The sequence below is a fragment of the Echiichthys vipera genome (assembly GCF_963691815.1).
Source record: "Echiichthys vipera genome assembly, chromosome: 16".
Classification (NCBI taxonomy): domain Eukaryota; kingdom Metazoa; phylum Chordata; class Actinopteri; order Perciformes; family Trachinidae; genus Echiichthys; species Echiichthys vipera.
Genome location: NC_139841.1, coordinates 28,637,388 through 28,655,803, shown reverse-complemented (window position 1 = coordinate 28,655,803; position 18,416 = coordinate 28,637,388). Strand labels below are relative to the sequence as shown.

Genomic DNA, 18,416 nt, shown 5'->3' with positions numbered 1-18,416 from the left:
TGCTCTTTTTAACAGTTAAATCGTTCTAATTGAAGAAAAACACCAATGTAATAATAATGTCAAAGCGAGGCGTGTGGATCTGTGTAGAAATATATTTCCTCAGACAAACACTACACAGTCGTTTCAGTCGGTAACTTCATTACAATCTCAGGAACAGCAGCAAATACCCACAATGCACCAGGAAACAGAGACCAGAGGAGTGTGACAGACGTGATGAGTCAGTGTCGGAGTGGAAACCTGCAGCTTTTCTGGACGTCACACTTAAACTTCACATTCAGAATCCATCAATGCACTTTTTCATTCATGCAGAAACACGCGGACGCAGACGAGAGGACGAGTTCACGCACAGACATGCAGCGAATCACAGAAGCTGAAACGACCCCGAGGGCGTAAACGCAGAACATCGGAAACGTTAACGCACAAAAACTCTGTGTTTTCTGTGTGCAGTCAGCCAGAGGACGTGGAAACACCTGGAAGACGTGAGAGTCAGGCAAAAAGGATATGGAGTCACCGGAGCGCCAAAGAAATGTTTTAAAATTATGCAAAAGACGAGGAAATAAATTGGGAAATAAAGAAATTAATAATTTCATAACAACAGAAAAATAAAGAGAAATATATAAAAGAATAAATAAGAAAGTAAATAAATGTTTAAATATAACAAGAGATGAATAAAAATAACAAATAAAAAATATTAAAATCCTGCAAAAGAAGAGAAAATAAATGTGAAAATAATGAAATTAATAATTTCATAACAACAGAAAAATATATAAAAGAATAAATAAGTAAGTAAATAAATGTTTAAATATAACAAGAGATGAATAAAAATAACAAATATATATATATATATAGAAATAATATATATATATTTATAATAGAAAACATATATATATATACATATATAATACAGAAAAAAGAAATATAAATGAATTAAAATAAGAATTATTCTCATTTAATTCTGTATATAATAATTTATATATTTAAAAATACATGTGCTACATACTGTATGAATTACTTTTTCCACTCTTTTCAATTTGTAGATTTATTTTATAAAATTTAATTCATTTTATCCCTTTATTCTTCCGTATGCTGCTCTGTTATACACAGAAATAAATGAAAATATTCTAAAAATTCTAATTCTTCTTAATATTTACACATTTATGTATTTATTATCTTATTTACGCATTTTTATATTTCAGCCTTTTTTGTATTTATTTACTCTTTCTTTTATTTATTTTCTCATTCTTTTACATAATTATCATTATATTTTAATGGCTCTTCTGACTCCACATATTTCACAGGTAAAATAAACCGACACAAAAAGTCAGTTTTGTATCTCAAACATATTTCCTGAAAAACATAAAATACAAAATATAAACGCTCATATAGTGAATTGTTTATGGACGATTTTTAAAATACTTAAAAAAACAAATTAAACAAAGAAAAACAGCGACTTTGTTATAATGAAATATAAAAACATATGTTAAAGGAACAGTTATTGAGCTGGTTTTCTTTATAAACTGACTGAAATGACAATAAAACGGAATAACAGTCGTTATTTTCAGTTATGTAATATTTGCTTTGATGAATTTAAAACCACTTTTGAAAAAATATAAACCAGTAAAGTGAGTAAATGTGCAAACAAAGGTTTAAAGACCGTGGCTGGAAGATCATTTATAATATCACACTGTACTCAAATGTAAATAAAAGGATAATATTACGAAAACTATTAGAGAAATGTATTAAACGTATAAAAATGTCCCTGGTGGCTGTTATAATATTATATATTATATCATTTGAATAGTTTTTCTCATGCATTAATGTAAAAGCAGGATTTTGTTGTTGTAAATTATTATTTTCATAACTCAAAGTGACACCTTCACTGTTTGTTCTTTGGTGCCCCGTGTGAGGCGTCACTAAAATTACCATTATTAAAATGTTTTTTAAATGAAAAATGGCTTCAACCATCAATGAATGATAAATTACAAACAATTTAGTTAATAACTGGGTAGTTTAATCTTTAAATGTGTAATATTTTGAATGTTCTCTGTTTGTTTTGTTTGTGAAATCTTAATTTGTTACTTTTCTGTCCACTTCTTAAATATGCAAAATAATTAAAAACCTTTTCAGTTGAAATGCAGTCGACTCTTTTTCTTTACAAAGCACATGAAGAGAAATTATTAACAGTGTTAAAAGGAAAAGCATTGAATGTTTTAAATGCAAAATGAGTTCCTGATAATTGACAAAAACTTAATTCACTAATAATCTTTAACAAAGCGTCGTATTAGTTTGTTTTTGTTTGCAGTAAACGATAAACGGAAACACTCAAGTGCTAAAAACTGCACTTCAGCACTTTGTTACTTTTCACTTCTGTGTTAAAACATTTAACCTGCAAAATAATCTTAAAGAAAACAACGTAAAAGTATAAAAACATTTTTCACAAAGCACATAAAGGAGCAGTCCGTAAATTCTACATGCGGATGGATCTGATGCGAGGTGTTTTTCACTGACGGGCAAATTCACAAAGCAGCGTGCATCAGCTGCAGCCGCCATCTTCACACTTCAACGTCTGTTTCACTGAAGAGGTTTAGGATCCTCTGAAGCTGAAAGTCCAACGGGCGCATGTGCTCCGCTAAAGCTACGCACCAAGTCTATTTTTGATGGCAGCCGGGTAAAGCTGCACGGAGCGACTCGAGCCAGGCAGGAAGTCAGACGGAGGAATGGCAGGAAGTAATCAGAGGTTTACACGACAACGCTCACAGGTGAAAACGACACTTCATCAGATTTGTCTTTTGTTAAGATAGTGACGACGTTTTTGTAAAGGTAAAACACCCTCCAGAGTGGGAATGAACGCTCCACAGTTGTGTTTCTGTGTGAAGGGGTAAAAACGCAAAGGAGGGGACCTTCAGGGCGCACTCCCACTGTTCCTCCGTACCGTGTCCCAGCACGTTTCACAGCTAAAGTCTGGTTCCTTTGACCAGTGTGAGTGCAACCGTACCACGTCTAGGAGCGGCACGCTTGCCGTCCACGGCCCGTTTGGGAGAGGTGGGCTTTAGTAAAGCACGTTTGCACGTGTACGAGCACGAGCGTGCGCACGTGTACGAGCACGAGGCCTACAGCGGTTCTGAGTGTTTACTGCAGATTTGGTCGATGAAAAGATTCAAAAACAGTCGACAAGTCGCACAAAAACTCTGAGGTCTACGGAAAGATCTGGAAACAAAGCCACGCATCGCCATGACGTCATCAATGCGTGTGACGTGTTACGGCGTGATGACGTATAGGCAGCAAGAAGCATTCTCCGAGGCCCAGGTAGTGTGAGTACAAACGGGCCTGGAGGGGGGGACAAGGACCCTAAAGCACGGGGCACGGGACGGAGGCACAGTGGGAGGGCGCCCTTAGTTTCCACCTGATTATGTCATTGTAACTGTGTGTGACTGTTTTTTGCATAGGAAACGGAACACTTTGCATAAAACCACATTCAAATGTGTGCAAATATCACAGGAGGACCCAGACGTTTGTTTGGCGTTGCAGCATCAGGTGCATTTCACCAGCTGCTTTGAGACGTTTCGCCGTTTCTTTGTCTTATTCCAGCAGATTTAACGGACGCAGAAGCTGCACGACCTCGGTGAACCGGCCCCTCAGTGCGTATACGCGTAAATACTGTCAAACGTGGAGTAACGGTGGCAGCGTGCGACTCTTTCTTTAACGTTACATCGAGTTCAGAACGCCACGAAAACGTGAAAGACATGAAAAAGGGTCATGCAGCATCAAACATGCTGTAACACACATTCACAACAAACAGGTTTAAAAAAACATGAACAGCTTCAGAAAATAAATATTTCAAAACAAAAGCAACTGCTACAACTTTGTCCTAACGATCGGAAATGTACAAGAAAGATATAAATAAGTAGTTTACAGTGTTTACAGGAGGAGGGGGGGGGGGGGGGGGGGGTTAGCTGGGGTTGGTCCTCTTGCGTTTGTTGGGACTCGGTCCGGGGTCGACCCTCAGCTCACGGTAATGCATCTGCACACACACACACAGGGAAACACCGTAGCATTAACGCACATTTCACACACTCCAGTTCAGACAGTATTGGCGGTGAGCGGTCACCCACCACTTGGACATCGGAGGGAACCCGGGACAGGAAGTCCAGGAGCTCGTTGTTGTCGATCATGAACGGGTCTCGCAGCTTCTTGGTGAACTTGTTCACACCTGCGGAGGAAACAGACACAGTTTATATAGAGTTCAAACCCACTCAAGTGTGTGTGTGTGTGTTCGGCAGCACTCACCCCACGCCAGCACAAGGTACCGCAGAGGAATGAGGTAGAGCAGAACTGTGGCCGAACATAAGGCAGCGATCGCCAACCAGCTCAGGAAAGGCACGGTCCAGTTACCGGTGCTGCGGACGAGCGAGAGCAGAGAAACACGCACGACTTTATAATTAACCTGACAATTTAAGATTTCAGCTGCAGATGAGGAACAAAGTGAGAGCAACTCAGGCATGAAACGTTTGGAGCCTAAACGTGTGTTAAAGTGTCCTCTAGGAGCCTAAACGTGTGTTAAAGTGTCCTCTAGGAGCATAAACGTGTGCTAAAGTGTCCTCTAGGAGCATAAACGTGTGTTAAAGTGTCCTCTAGGAGCCTAAACGTGTCTTAAAGTGTCCTCTAGGAGCATAAACATGTGTTAAAGTGTCCTCTAGGAGCATAAACGTGTGTTAAAGTGTCCTCTAGGAGCATAAACATGTGTTAAAGTGTCCTCTAGGAGCATAAACGTGTGCTAAAGTGTCCTCTAGGAGCATAAACGTGTGTTAAAGTGTCCTCTAGGAGCATAAACGTGTGTTAGTGTCCTCTAGGAGCATAAACGTGTGATAAAGTGTCCTCTAGCAGCATAAACGTGTGTTAAAGTGTCCTCTAGGAGCATAAACGTGTGTTAAAGTGTCCTCTAGGAACATAAACATGTGTTAAAGTGTCCTCTAGGAGCATAAATGTGTGCTAAAGTGTCCTCTAGGAGCATAAACGTGTGTTAAAGTGTCCTCTAGGAGCATAAACGTGTGTTAAAGTGTCCTCTAGGAGCATAAACGTGTGTTAAAGTGTCCTCTAGGAGCATAAACGTGTGTTAGTGTCCTCTAGGAGCATAAACGTGTGCTAAAGTGTCCTCTAGCAGCATAAACGTGTGTTAAAGTGTCCTCTAGGAGCATAAACGTGTGTTAAAGTGTCCTCTAGGAGCATAAACGTGTGTTAAAGTGTCCTCTAGGAGCATTAACGTGTGCTAAAGTGTCCTCTAGGAGCATAAACGTGTGTTAAAGTGTCCTCTAGGAGCATAAACGTGTGTTAAAGTGTCCTCTAGGAGCATAAACGTGTGTTAAAGTGTCCTCTAGGAGCATAAACGTGTGTTAAAGTGTCCTCTAGGAGCATAAACGTGTGCTAAAGTGTCCTCTAGGAGCATAAACGTGTGCTAAAGTGTCCTCTAGGAGCATAAACGTGTGCTAAAGTGTCCTCTAGGAGCATAAACATGTGCTAAAGTGTCCTCTTACAGCATAAACGTGTGTTAAAGTGTCCTCTAGGAGCATAAACGTGTGCTAAAGTGTCCTCTAGGAGCATAAACGTGTGTTAAAGTGTCCTCTAGGAGCATAAACGTGTGTTAAAGTGTCCTCTAGGAGCATAAACGTGTGCTAAAGTGTCCTCTAGGAGCATAAACGTGTGCTAAAGTGTCCTCTAGGAGATTCATGTTGACAGTAAAAACCCACTTCTTTATCCTCTCTCCGTAGGACGCCACGTGGTCCAGGGCGCTCTGCACGCTGATGAACACGTCCTGGATGGCGTAGAGTTTATCCATGAAGCCCATGTGCTCCGACTCCTGACGGGACGAGGGAAACATCCGGGTGTTAGTGCATTTAACGCAACATGACGCACAAAGGTGCAGCTGCGTCACGGCGACTCTACCTTGTCCTCTTTGTCTTCTTCTTCATCCTCCCACTCAAACATGGCGTCCATGGACTGCAGCCGGGACACAAACAGCAACACACGGCTTTAACTCACAGACACTTGAGAAAGAGTCGGGCTGAGGGGGACAGTGTGCGTTTGCTCACCGTGTCGGTCGCGTCTCGGCTGCAGGAGAAGAGGAAGTTCCAGACGAGCAGCAGCAGCAGAGCGAGGGGCAGCATGTAGAGCTCAAAGTTCCACACCACCACCACAAACAGCTGCAGCACAAACACACACACACACACACACACACACACACACACACACAACAGCAGCTGCTGGAGTCACGCACATCTGCAGAGTCTGTACCCGAAACTAAACGAGCTCCGTCAGACTTTAAGGTTTTACGCCGATGTGACGCACGACTCAACATCTGTAAAATGTTGAAGTGGAGAGCGAGCGTCTTCTCCGCAGCACACGGACTCAACTATCACTTCCTGGTACTGAGACCACCGATGTTTCAGCACAACACACACACTACCTCATCTCTCATCTCATCTTCAGCCTCTGATCCTGGATCAGGTCTCGGGCGCAGCAGCTCCAGCAGGGGACCCCAAACTTCCCTTTCCCGGGCCACATTAACCAGCTGTAAAAGTGTGTGTTTACAGGATTCTACCGATTATTCCATCGATGAACTGAGTTATCGGATAAAGATGTGTGTGTGTGTGTGTGTGTGTGTGTGTGTGTGTGTGTGTGTGTGTGTGTGTGAGAGAGGACCACAGGTTAGAATCCAACCCGTCCGCTGCAGCACTCATTTGCCTGTGCAAAGATCATTTCCTGCTGCGTTCTTTTTCTTCTCCACTGAGTTAAAGTGTCGACTCTTCTTCTCCGTGTTGTTGTGGCGTCTGTTCGACCACACGTCACATCCCGCTGTGAGCTACAACCAATCAGCAACGGGCTTCTCCCAGGGGAGAAACACGGCCCTGCTCTGCCACAGGGAAACAAACGGACGCTTGAGAGACTCACGTGCACGTTAGGGTCGTTTGGGTGAAACAGACCCGCCTTGTTACGGGTATTTGACCCCCAATGGAAACGCGCCTATTGTTTGAAAATAGGTGCATGAATATAATAGGCGGCACGGTGGTGTGGTGTGTTTGAATCCCGGCTGGGGCCCTTCTGTGTGGAGTTTGCATGTTGTCCCCGTGTCTGCGTGGGTTTTCTCCGGGTTCTCCGGTTTCCTCCCACAGTCCAAAGACGTGCAGGTGTTGGGTTCATTGATGACTCTAAATCACCCGTAGGTGTGAATGGTTGTCTGTCTCTGTTCGTCTCTATGTGTCCTGTGATAGACTGGCGTCCTGTCCAGGGTGGACCCCGCCTCACGCCCGATGTCAGCTGGGATCGGCCTCAGCCCTCACGACCCCGAGAGCGACAAACGGTTGACGATGAATGAATAAAATAGTTTAAAAACCCAACGAAACATCCCTCAACAAAGTCCTGAAAGTGACATAAACAGTCTGAAGCGTCTGCTCGTTGGTTCGAAACCTCCGTCTTGTCTCAGATTAAAACATAATAAACTGTTTCCTACCACGAAGGAGAAGATGCTCCTCTGCGCCGACTCCCACTCGAAGCAGCTGTTGACGTAGGTGCCGTAGCTGAACAGGACCATGATGCACCTCTTCACGCGGTTAAAGTTCTGCTGCAGCAGCTGAAGGAGACAAAGTGCATGTGACCACACAATAAAGAGCACGTGACGACACGATAAAGTGCACGTGACCACACGATAAAGTGCACGTGACCACACAATAAAGTGCACGTGACGACACGATAAAGTGCACGTGACGACACGATAAAGTGCACGTGACGACACGATAGTGTGCACGTGACGACACGATAAAGAGCACGTGACGACACGATAAAGTGCACGTGACCACACGATAAAGTGCACGTGACCACACGATAAAGTGCACGTGACGACACGATAAAGTGCACGTGACCACACGATAAAGTGCACGTGACCACACGATAAAGTGCACGTGACGACACGATAAAGTGCACGTGACCACACGATAAAGTGCACGTGACCACACAATAAAGTGCACGTGACGACACGATAAAGTGCACGTGACGACACGATAAAGTGCACGTGACGACACGATAGTGTGCACGTGACGACACGATAAAGAGCACGTGACGACACGATAAAGTGCACGTGACCACACGATAAAGTGCACGTGACCACACGATAAAGTGCACGTGACGACACGATAAAGTGCACGTGACGACACGATAAAGTGCACGTGACGACACGATAGTGTGCACGTGACGACACGATAAAGAGCACGTGACGACACGATAAAGTGCACGTGACCACACGATAAAGTGCACGTGACCACACGATAAAGTGCACGTGACCACACGATAAAGAGCACGTGACGACACGATAAAGTGCACGTGACGACACGATAAAGTGCACGTGACGACACGATAGTGTGCACGTGACGACACGATAAAGAGCACGTGACGACACGATAAAGTGCACGTGACCACACGATAAAGTGCACGTGACGACACGATAAAGAGCACGTGACCACACGATAAAGTGCACGTGACCACACGATAAAGTGCACGTGACCACACAATAAAGTGCACGTGACGACACGATAAAGTGCACGTGACGACACGATAAAGTGCACGTGACGACACGATAGTGTGCACGTGACGACACGATAAAGAGCACGTGACGACACGATAAAGTGCACGTGACCACACGATAAAGTGCACGTGACGACACGATAAAGAGCACGTGACCACACGATAAAGTGCACGTGACCACACGATAAAGAGCACGTGACGACGCGATAAAGTGCACGTGACGACACAATAAAGTGCACGTGACGACACGATAAAGTGCACGTGACCACACGATAAAGTGCACGTGACCACACGATAAAGTGCACGTGACGGCACGATAAAGTGCACGTGACGACACGATAAAGTGCACGTGACGACACGATAAAGTGCACGTGACCACACGATAAAGTGCACGTGACGACACAATAAAGTGCACGTGACCGCACGATAAAGAGCACGTGAACACACAATAAAGTGCACGTGACGTCACAATAAAGTGCACGTGACCACACGATAAAGTGCACGTGACCACACGATGAAACCTGTTCCTGATGAAACGGAGCGACGGCTCAGAGACGCAGACAGGAAGTGACCCGACGTCACGTGAACGCACCTGTTTGGAGACTTTCGGCTCCTCCTCGATGTATTTCTGCTCCGCAGGGACGATCGTCTTCACAGCCGCTTTGATCTGACGAGGAAACGACACTTTTATAGGAAACACTGAAATAAACACATGGATTCACTCATGATTCATGATTATTGATCTAATTTAGATTTTTACATAAATGTTTTGATTTATTCATAATTAATTTAAAATGCATGTATTTATTTGTAATTTATTTTAAATATATTTATTTATTTTTAATTTATTTCAAATGTATTTTAATTTATTTTTATTGTATTTATTTATTTTTAATTTATTTTAAATATTTTTTTATTTATTTTTAATGTTTTTATTTATTTTTCATTTAATTTTAATGTATTTTATTTAGTTTTCATTTATTTTATTTGTATTATTAAATTAGTTTATTTATTTAAGTTATTCAGTTTTACTACATTTCTTCTTCATTATGCAAATTAAATAAATACATTTTCAAATAAATGCAAAATTAAAAAATTAAATAAAATAGGAAAATTAAATTAATTATTAAATAGGAAAGTAAATAAATAAATAGAGTAATTAATAAACAGGTAAATAAACAAAGAAGCTCGTTAAAAAAAAGAAAAAATCCATTTACATCACATTTGATCTTTAATTAAAGCTTTTTTTTGTACATCCAACGTCATATTAATGTAATTATGGAGGCATTTATTTATTTACGTATTTAATTTTGATTAAATTTATTAAATTAAATGTGCAGAAAAACCTTCACCTCTGAGACGAAGTGGAGTCAAAGCAGAAAATAAGTAATAGATTCGATGAAAGGACTAGATGGCAAAATCCCCGGGACTATGCATGCGTCCAGGGGCGTCCTCCTCCCTGAGCCAACCTTGCGCCTGGCTCCGGGAGGAGGACGCCCCTGGACGCATGCATAGTCATACAACACTCAAACTGCACTCACCGTGTTGAAGATGACGTCGATCTCCAGGAGAACGACGCCTTTAGTCGGCGCCGTCAGCTCCTTATTTTTTAACACGTAGCTTTTCTGCTCGCCGTTACGGACCTAACACAAACACACACAAACACACACAAACACACACAAATACACACAAACACACACAAACACACACAAATACACACAAACACACACATCAACATCTGAAGGAGTTTCTCTTTAAGAGCTTGGAAATGCCGGAGTAGAGCGAACGCCAAACTTCTGTTCTTAAATGAAAACGCTTTCTAAGGGCGCCCTCCCACTGTGCCTCCGTCACAGGTTAGAGCGCCCTCCCACTGTGCGTGCGTCCCGTGCCCCGTGCTTTAGGGTCCTTGTCCCCCCCTCCAGGCCCGTTTGTACTCACACTACCTGGGCCTCGGAGAATGCTTCTTGCTGCCTATACGTCATCACGCCGTAACACGTCACACGCATTGATGACGTCATGGCGATGCGTGGCTTTGTTTCCAGATCTTTCCGTAGACCTCGGAGTTATTGTGCGTCTTGTCGACTGTTTTTGAATCTTTTCATCGACCAAATCTGCAGTAAACACTCCACCTCCGCATCACACCAACGTGAACCTTTCACCGCCATTGTTTGAAATGTCCGCGCATGGTCCCTCCTTCTTTTTTCTACGTCCCAACAGGCGCACAGGAAATGACCTCAGAACCACCGTAGGCCTCGTGCTCGTACACGTGTGCACGCTCGTGCTCGTACACGTGCAAACGTGCTTTTCTAAAGCCCACCTCTCCCAAACGGGCCGTGGACGGCAAGCGTGCCGCTCCTAGACGTGGTACGGTTGCACTCACACTGGTCAAAGGAACCAGACTTTAGCAGTGACACGTGCTGGGGCACGGTACGGAGGCACAGTGGGAGTGCGCCCTAAATGTGTCGCAGCCTCACCCGTAATAAGGGGATGGCCACTTTCCCCAGGAAGTCGGCGCTCCTGTCTCTGTCCTCATCGAACACGGACACCTCCAGCACCGAGTGGATGTCTTTGACGTTGCTGAGGAAAGAGAAAGAGAGAGAAACACGACGATGAGAGGAGGAACGATGGAGAGACGGAGCCAGCGACGATAAAGGTGAATAATAAAGGGATGAAAGTATCACGGAGAGCAGAAACGGCTGAGTGTGGACTCACAAAGTGAAAGCTTTGTTCCACTCCGGGTTCAGGTTCTTGTAAACTGTGTGAGTCTGCAGTCGGTCGTTGTTCAGCTCCAGCACGCAGAAGGGGTCGCTCTTACCTACGGAGAGACAGAGGAGGAGCAAACGCTCCAACATCAGCTCTTTTAAACTCGTTTAAAGTGAAGATTGGCAGAAACCTGCACAATGTAACTGTGAGGGCCAATGTCAATGGGTTCAAATGCTTAATTCGGATCAATCACACATTTTTGCATCTTTAAGGGGATGTTGGTCAAGTTTTTAATCCTCTTATCAACAAGGGAGTGGACAGACTTACAGCTTTCTTCAAATGTGTGTTTGCATTAAAAAACAAAACCACCACAAAAAGATGCAAAACCACCACAAAAAGATGCAAAACCACCACAAAAAGATACAAAACCACCACAAAAAGACACAAAACCACCACAAAAAGATGCAAAACCACCACAAAAAGATACAAAACCACCACAAAAAGATGCAAAACCACCACAAAAAGATGCAAAACCAACACAAAAAGATGCAAAACCACCACAAAAAGATACAAAACCACCACAAAAAGATACAAAACCACCACAAAAAGATCCAAAACCACCACAAAAAGATGCAAAACCACCACAAAAAGATACAAAACCACCACAAAAAGACACAAAACCACCACAAAAAGATGCAAAACCACCACAAAAAGATACAAAACCACCACAAAAAGATGCAAAACCACCACAAAAAGATGCAAAACCAACACAAAAAGATGCAAAACCACCACAAAAAGATACAAAACCACCACAAAAAGATACAAAACCACCACAAAAAGATCCAAAACCACCACAAAAAGATACAAAACCACCACAAAAAGATACAAAACTACCACAAAAAGATACAAAATCACCACAAAAAGATACAAAACCACCACAAAAAGATGCAAAAGCACCACAAAAAGATGCAAAACCACCACAAAAAGATACAAAACCACCACAAAAAGATACAAAACCACCACAAAAAGATACAAAACTACCACAAAAAGATACAAAATCACCACAAAAAGATACAAAACCAACACAAAAAGATACAAAACCACCACAAAAAGATACAAAACCACCACAAAAAGATGCAAAAGCACCACAAAAAGATACAAAACCAACACAAAAAGATACAAAACCACCACAAAAAGACGCAAAACTTTTATACGCGTTTAAAGTGAATATAGGCTGAAAACTGCACAGTGTAACTGTTAGGTCCGATGGCAATGGGTTCAGATGCTTAATCTTGGACTCCCTTTGGAAAAGAGAGGGTAATGAAAGTGAAAATATCGTAAACGATACATGTATATATGTGTATCGCACACCCCTACTCTGAAGCTGAACGTGACATTGAAAACTCTCTTTATTCATTTCCTCACAGAAGTTTGTTTCTCTGTGTTTTCCATAATGCTTCTGCTGCTGTAACAGTTATAAATGAAGTCTTTTATGTAGTTTTTGCCAAAATAAAGCTCCTTTGTTCAGGATATGAAAGGTGCAGCCCCTGGTGGACGGTGTGTGTACTGCAGATATGCTGTGTTTTGTTTGGTTTGTTTGTTTTTTTATAAGAAGTTGGTGTTTTATGAATATCCACAATGATATATAACGTGTAAGATCTGTAATAACCATGGTAAAGTACAAGAGTGTAGAAAAAGCATGAGGATATGCAACATGACATTGACCTTTGCACTGCTGAGGAGGAAGAAGACACGGTCCAATCAGCAACAGGGAAAAAGGCTGAAGTTTGTTTTACAAGAAAATAGTTTGACTTTTGATCCATTAATGAAAATTCAGAGTTTGTTTCTGTGCCTTTGCTTCAGCCGGTCAGAGAGGCTGCATGCTTTGATTAGGAGGCTACGCTGCACTTAGCACAACTAAAGGGCGTGTGGCGCTAGGAGGGATTTGCGTTATTGCGTTAACCTGACAGCCTCAGTAACGACCAGTGTTTAGTTGTGTGGTGAGGATATTCTCTGGTTACCGTTGACGTCAGCGGCCATGAGTCCTTCTGCTCTCAGCACCTTCACCTGCACGATGCCCACGTCCCTCAGGTTAGAGAAGGACCTCCACACGCCCTGGACAAGACCAAACAGGAAGTTAACCACGCTGCAGCGTTTGGTTTGGAAGGTCATGGATGTCCCATGTGATGCAGCCGCTCACGTATCGCTTGTGTAGCTCCCGGCGCTCCTGCGGGTCGTCCAGCGGCGTGACGGACAGGTCGGCGATGGAGACGTGGGCCGAGGCGGTCAGCGTGACCAGCAGCACCACGACGCCCCGGGACTCCTCCAGCGGCAGCTCCAGGTGGTGCGTTTGCTCCTTAGACAGAGTGGAGAGGTCCAACTGGCACCTGGAACACAAACGGCACGCGCACACTTAGCTCATGGAGCACATTTGGGGCCACGGTTGAGTTCCTCTGGGGGGTTCTAGGTCATTTAGGATGTTCTACGAGTCCTTTGAGAGGTTTACTGATCACTGCACATGTTTAAGAGGTTATTACGGGTGTTCAGTGAGTTCTTTGTGAGGTTTAGTGACCTTTTAGAAGGTTCTACGTCATTTGGGGGGTTTACTGATCAATGAAAAGGTTCTAGAGGTCATTGAGAAGGTTCTATGAGTCATTTGGGAGGTTTACTGATCAATGAAAAGGTTCTAGAGGTCATTTAAGGTGTCCTACGAGTTCTTTGGGATGTTTAGAGGTCATTGAGAAGGTTATAGAGATCTTTTAGGATGTTGCATGAGTCCTTTAAGAGGTTTAGTGGCCATTGAAAATGTTCTATGAGTTCTTTAGGGGTGTTAAGTGGTCATTGAGAAGGTTCTACATCCTTTGGGAGGTTCAAGTGATCACTGAAAGTGTTCTAGAGGTCATTTAAGGTGTCCTAGGGGTCTTTTAGGATGTTTAGTGGTCATTGAAAAGGATCTAGAGGTCCTTGCATTGTTCTATGAGTCCTTTCAGAGGTTTATTGGTCGTTGAGAAGGTTCTACATCTTTTGGGGGGATCGAGGTTTCCCTGGAAATGTTCTAGAAGTCCTTCGGGATGTTTGGCAATCAATGAAAATGTTCTGGGGTCATTTAGGATGTTCTATGAGTCTTTTACGAGGTTCTAGTGACAATTGAGAATTCTCTACATCCTTTGGGAGGTTCTAGTGGTCATTGAAAATGTTCTGGAGGTTATTTAAGGTGTCCTATGGGTCTTTTAGTGGTCATTAGAAGGGTTCTACGTCTTTTATGAGGTTCTAGGGATCATTGAAAAGGATCTAGAGGTCCTTGCATTGTTCTATGAGTCCTTTTTGATGTGTAGTGGTCATTGAGAAGGTTCTAGATCTTTTGGGGGGATCTAGAGATCACTAGAAATGTTCTAGACTTCCTTCGGGATGTTCTGTGAGTCCTTCAGGAGGTTTAGTGATCAATGAAAATGTCCTGGGGTCATTGAAGGTGTCCTATGGGTCTTTTAGGATGTTTAGTCGTCAATGAGAAGGTTCTACGTCTTTTATGAGGTTCTAGTGATAATTGATAAGGATCTAGAGGTCCTTTCATCGTTCAGGAGGTTTAGTGATCAACGAAAATGTTCTAGAGGCCATTTAAGGTGTCCTATGGGTCTTTTGGAGGTTTAGTGGTCGTTGAGAAGGTTCGACATCTTTTGGGGGGGATCTAGGGATCATTGGAAACTTTCTAGACGTCCTTTGGGATGTTCTTTGAGTCTTTTACGAGGTTCTAGGTGTTTAGGTGGTCATTGAGAAGGTTCTACATCCTTTGGGAGGTTTACTGATAAATGAAAGGGTCAAGGGTCATTTAGGATGTTCTGCCAGTCCTTTAGCAGGTTAAATTATCATTGAGAAGGTTCTAGAGGTCATTTAGGGTGTTTCATGAGTCTACGTCCTTTATGAGGTTCTAGGGATCATTGCATTTTTCTATGAGTCCTTCAGGAGGTTCTAGTGATCAATGAAAATGTTCTGGGGTCATTTAAGGTGTCCTATGAGTCTTTCAGGATATTTAGTGGTCATTGAAGAGGTTCTAGGGATCATTGAAAAGGATCTAGAGGTCCTTGCATCGTTCTGTGAGTCCTTTCAGAGGTTTATTGATCAATGAAAATGTTCTGGGGTCATTGAGGATGTTCTATGAGTCTTTTTTGGATGTTTATTGGTCATTGAGAAGGTTCTACATCTTTTGGGGGATCTAGTGATCAATGAAAATGTTCTAGAGGTCATTGAGGATGTTGTATGAGTACTCTAGGAGGTTCTAGTGAACATTGAGAATAATCTACATCCTTTGGGAGGTTCTAGTGATCACTGAAAATGTTCGGGGGTCATTTAAGGTGTCCTATGGGTCTTGTAGGATGTTTAGTGGTCATTAGGAAGGTTCTACGTCTTTTATGAGGTTCTGGGGATCATTGAAAAGGATCTAGAGATCCTTGCATTGTTCTATGAGTCCTTCAGGAGGTTTATTGGTCATTCAGAAGGTTCTACATGTTTTGGGGGGATCTAGGGATCACTGGAAATGTTCTAGACCTCCTTTGGGAGGTTCTGTGAGTCCTTCAGGAGGTTTAGTGATCAATGAAAATGTTCTGGGGTCATTTAAGGTGTCCTATGAGGTCTTTTACGAGGTTCTGGTGATGATTGTAAATGTTCTAGAGGTCATTTAAGTTGTCCTATGGGTCTTTTGGAGTTTTAGTGGTCATTGAAGAGGTTCTATGACCTTTATGAGGTTCTAGGGACCATTGAAAAGGATCTAGAGGTCCTTCCATCGTCCTCAGGTGGTCAGCTTTAGTTTAGTGGTCACTGAGGGCGACACCTTTCTTTCTTCACCTCACAGACGTTTGCGTTCTTTAAAACCTCAAACACTGAACCTTTCTTAGGTACGAGCGACGTAACTGTTGATTATTTTACGGATAAAACGAAGGAACTGACCGTCCGATGAAGTCGTCCCTGCGCCCGGTGTCTCGGTCCCACACCGTGATCTCCAGCACGCCGCCGCTCTCTTCGTACAGGTGCAGGTCGAACTGCTCTCTCCACTGCGGACTCAGGGTCTTTGGCACCGTCTGCACGCACACATAAAGGTTAAGCTCAAGCTACAGACACGTTGGCGTGCGTCGGGGCTGAACGCCACGGGGCGGCGTACCTTGCTGCGGTACTTCTGCGGCCCCAGTCGGAACTTGACGTACGGGTCGCTCAGACCGTTGGGGTCCATGGGGATCAGGCTCCGCCCCTCGATCAGAGCGACGCTGACGATCCCTCGCCACAGCTGAGACTTACGATGGAGCTCCGAGAGACGCAAGGACTGCTGCTGCTGGGGCACACACACACACACACACACACACACACAGAGACACACACAGAGAGAGACACACACACACGCACGCACGCACACACACACACACACACACACACACACACACACACACACACAGAGACACACACAGAGAGAGACACACACACACGCACGCACGCACAGACACACACACACAGAGACAGACAGTCACACACACACACACAGAGACACACACACAGAGACAGACACAGACACACACACACGCACGCACAGACACACACACACACAGACAGACACACACACACACACACACAGAGACCCACACACACAGAGACAGACACACACACACACAGACACACGGACAGACACACACACACACACACACGGACAGACAGAGAGACAGACAGACAGGCAGATGCGCACACACACACACACACACACACACACACACACACACACACACACACACACACACACACACACACACACACACACACACACACACACACACACACACACACACACACACACACACACACACACACACACACACACACACACACACACACACACACACACACACACACGGACAGACACAGAGAGACAGACACACACACACACACACACACACACACACACACACACACACACACACACACACACACACACACACACACACACACACACACACACACACACACACACACACAGTTGAACTGTATTAAGTTTCTGTCTTTGTGAAACTTTGTGTTTTAATAAACAGTTTGAAGAACAGGAGCCTGGAGGAAACGGCAGCAGCTGCAACAACAACGACAACAATGACAACAACAACACGTCTGACGTTTGTTTGAAGTCTGCGCTGTAAAAATGCTTTAAACACGGAAAAAAAACAGACACAACGACGTTTTGATGGTGAGAGGAAAACACACGACAATGGCAACGACGACGGTGGTGATGATGGTGGACTTGGTAAATGGACTTGTACTTATAAAGCGTCTTTCTAGTCTTCTGACCACTCAAGGCACTTTCACACTTGTCACATTCACACTGATGGCGGTGGACATCTACAGACCATGTAATCTAATCTAACCCATGCGCAGCACGAGGAGCAATTCAGGGTTCAGTGTTTTGTGTCTTGCCCAAGGACACTTCAATATGTGGACCGAGGGAGCTGGGGATCCAACCGATCTCTCTAATGGAGGGCGACCCACTCTACCACTGAGCCACAGTCGCCCCTAAATGATAACGACGGTGACGATAGTGACAATGGTGACAGTGACAACGGTGAAGGTGGTGATGATGATGATGATGATGGTGACAACGGTGACAGTGATGACGGTGAAGATGATGACGGTGGTGGTTACAGTGACGATGATGATGATGGTGACGGTGGTGGTGAAGATGATGATGGTGGTGGTGACAGTGATAACGGTGACGACGATGATGGTGGTGATGACGGTGGTGGTTACAGTGACGATGATGATGATGATGATGACGGTGGTGGTTACAGTGACGATGATAATGGTGGTGACGGTGGTGGTTACAGTGACGATGATGATGATGGTGAAGGTGGTGGTTACAGTGACGATGGTGACGGTGGTGGTTACAGTGACGATGATAATGGTGGTGACGGTGGTGGTTACAGTGACGATGATGATGATGGTGAAGGTGGTGGTTACAGTGACGATGGTGACGGTGGTGGTTACAGTGACGGCGGCGGTGATTTACCTTGGTGGAGCGTTTCCAGGACCTCCTGAGCAGCATGGTCTGAACATACATTAAAAAACATTAGTTCACCTGTTTGTTTCATCAGCAGCACCAGAGCCACTAGAGGGAGCTA

General features: G+C 43.9%; 2 protein-coding genes across 3 annotated transcripts in view; both read right to left on the bottom strand.

Annotated features, from left to right (window-relative positions):
- acads (acyl-CoA dehydrogenase short chain) overlaps window positions 1-18,416 on the bottom strand; it is a 358,028-nt gene that overhangs the window by 258,865 nt on the left and 80,747 nt on the right. The gene's annotated exons all lie outside the window — the stretch shown is intronic.
- The window catches only part of mctp1b (multiple C2 domains, transmembrane 1b), a gene marked incomplete at its 5' end in the record, with an annotated part of 37,614 nt that continues 21,555 nt past the window's right edge, over window positions 2,358-18,416 (bottom strand). The window contains 15 exons of one of the 2 annotated variants that reach the window (XM_083930238.1): window positions 2,358-4,021; window positions 4,113-4,210; window positions 4,288-4,397; window positions 5,745-5,854; window positions 5,941-5,994; window positions 6,087-6,197; window positions 7,505-7,624; window positions 9,164-9,238; window positions 10,113-10,214; window positions 11,046-11,148; window positions 11,284-11,386; window positions 13,296-13,389; window positions 13,475-13,661; window positions 16,216-16,346; window positions 16,427-16,591. In XM_083930238.1, the coding sequence (XP_083786364.1) occupies window positions 3,950-4,021; window positions 4,113-4,210; window positions 4,288-4,397; window positions 5,745-5,854; window positions 5,941-5,994; window positions 6,087-6,197; window positions 7,505-7,624; window positions 9,164-9,238; window positions 10,113-10,214; window positions 11,046-11,148; window positions 11,284-11,386; window positions 13,296-13,389; window positions 13,475-13,661; window positions 16,216-16,346; window positions 16,427-16,591 (1,635 nt within the window). In that variant the 3' untranslated portion in view covers window positions 2,358-3,949. The remainder of the gene's footprint in view (window positions 4,022-4,112; window positions 4,211-4,287; window positions 4,398-5,744; window positions 5,855-5,940; window positions 5,995-6,086; window positions 6,198-7,504; window positions 7,625-9,163; window positions 9,239-10,112; window positions 10,215-11,045; window positions 11,149-11,283; window positions 11,387-13,295; window positions 13,390-13,474; window positions 13,662-16,215; window positions 16,347-16,426; window positions 16,592-18,416) is intronic. The other variant, XM_083930239.1, reaches the window with a different exon arrangement.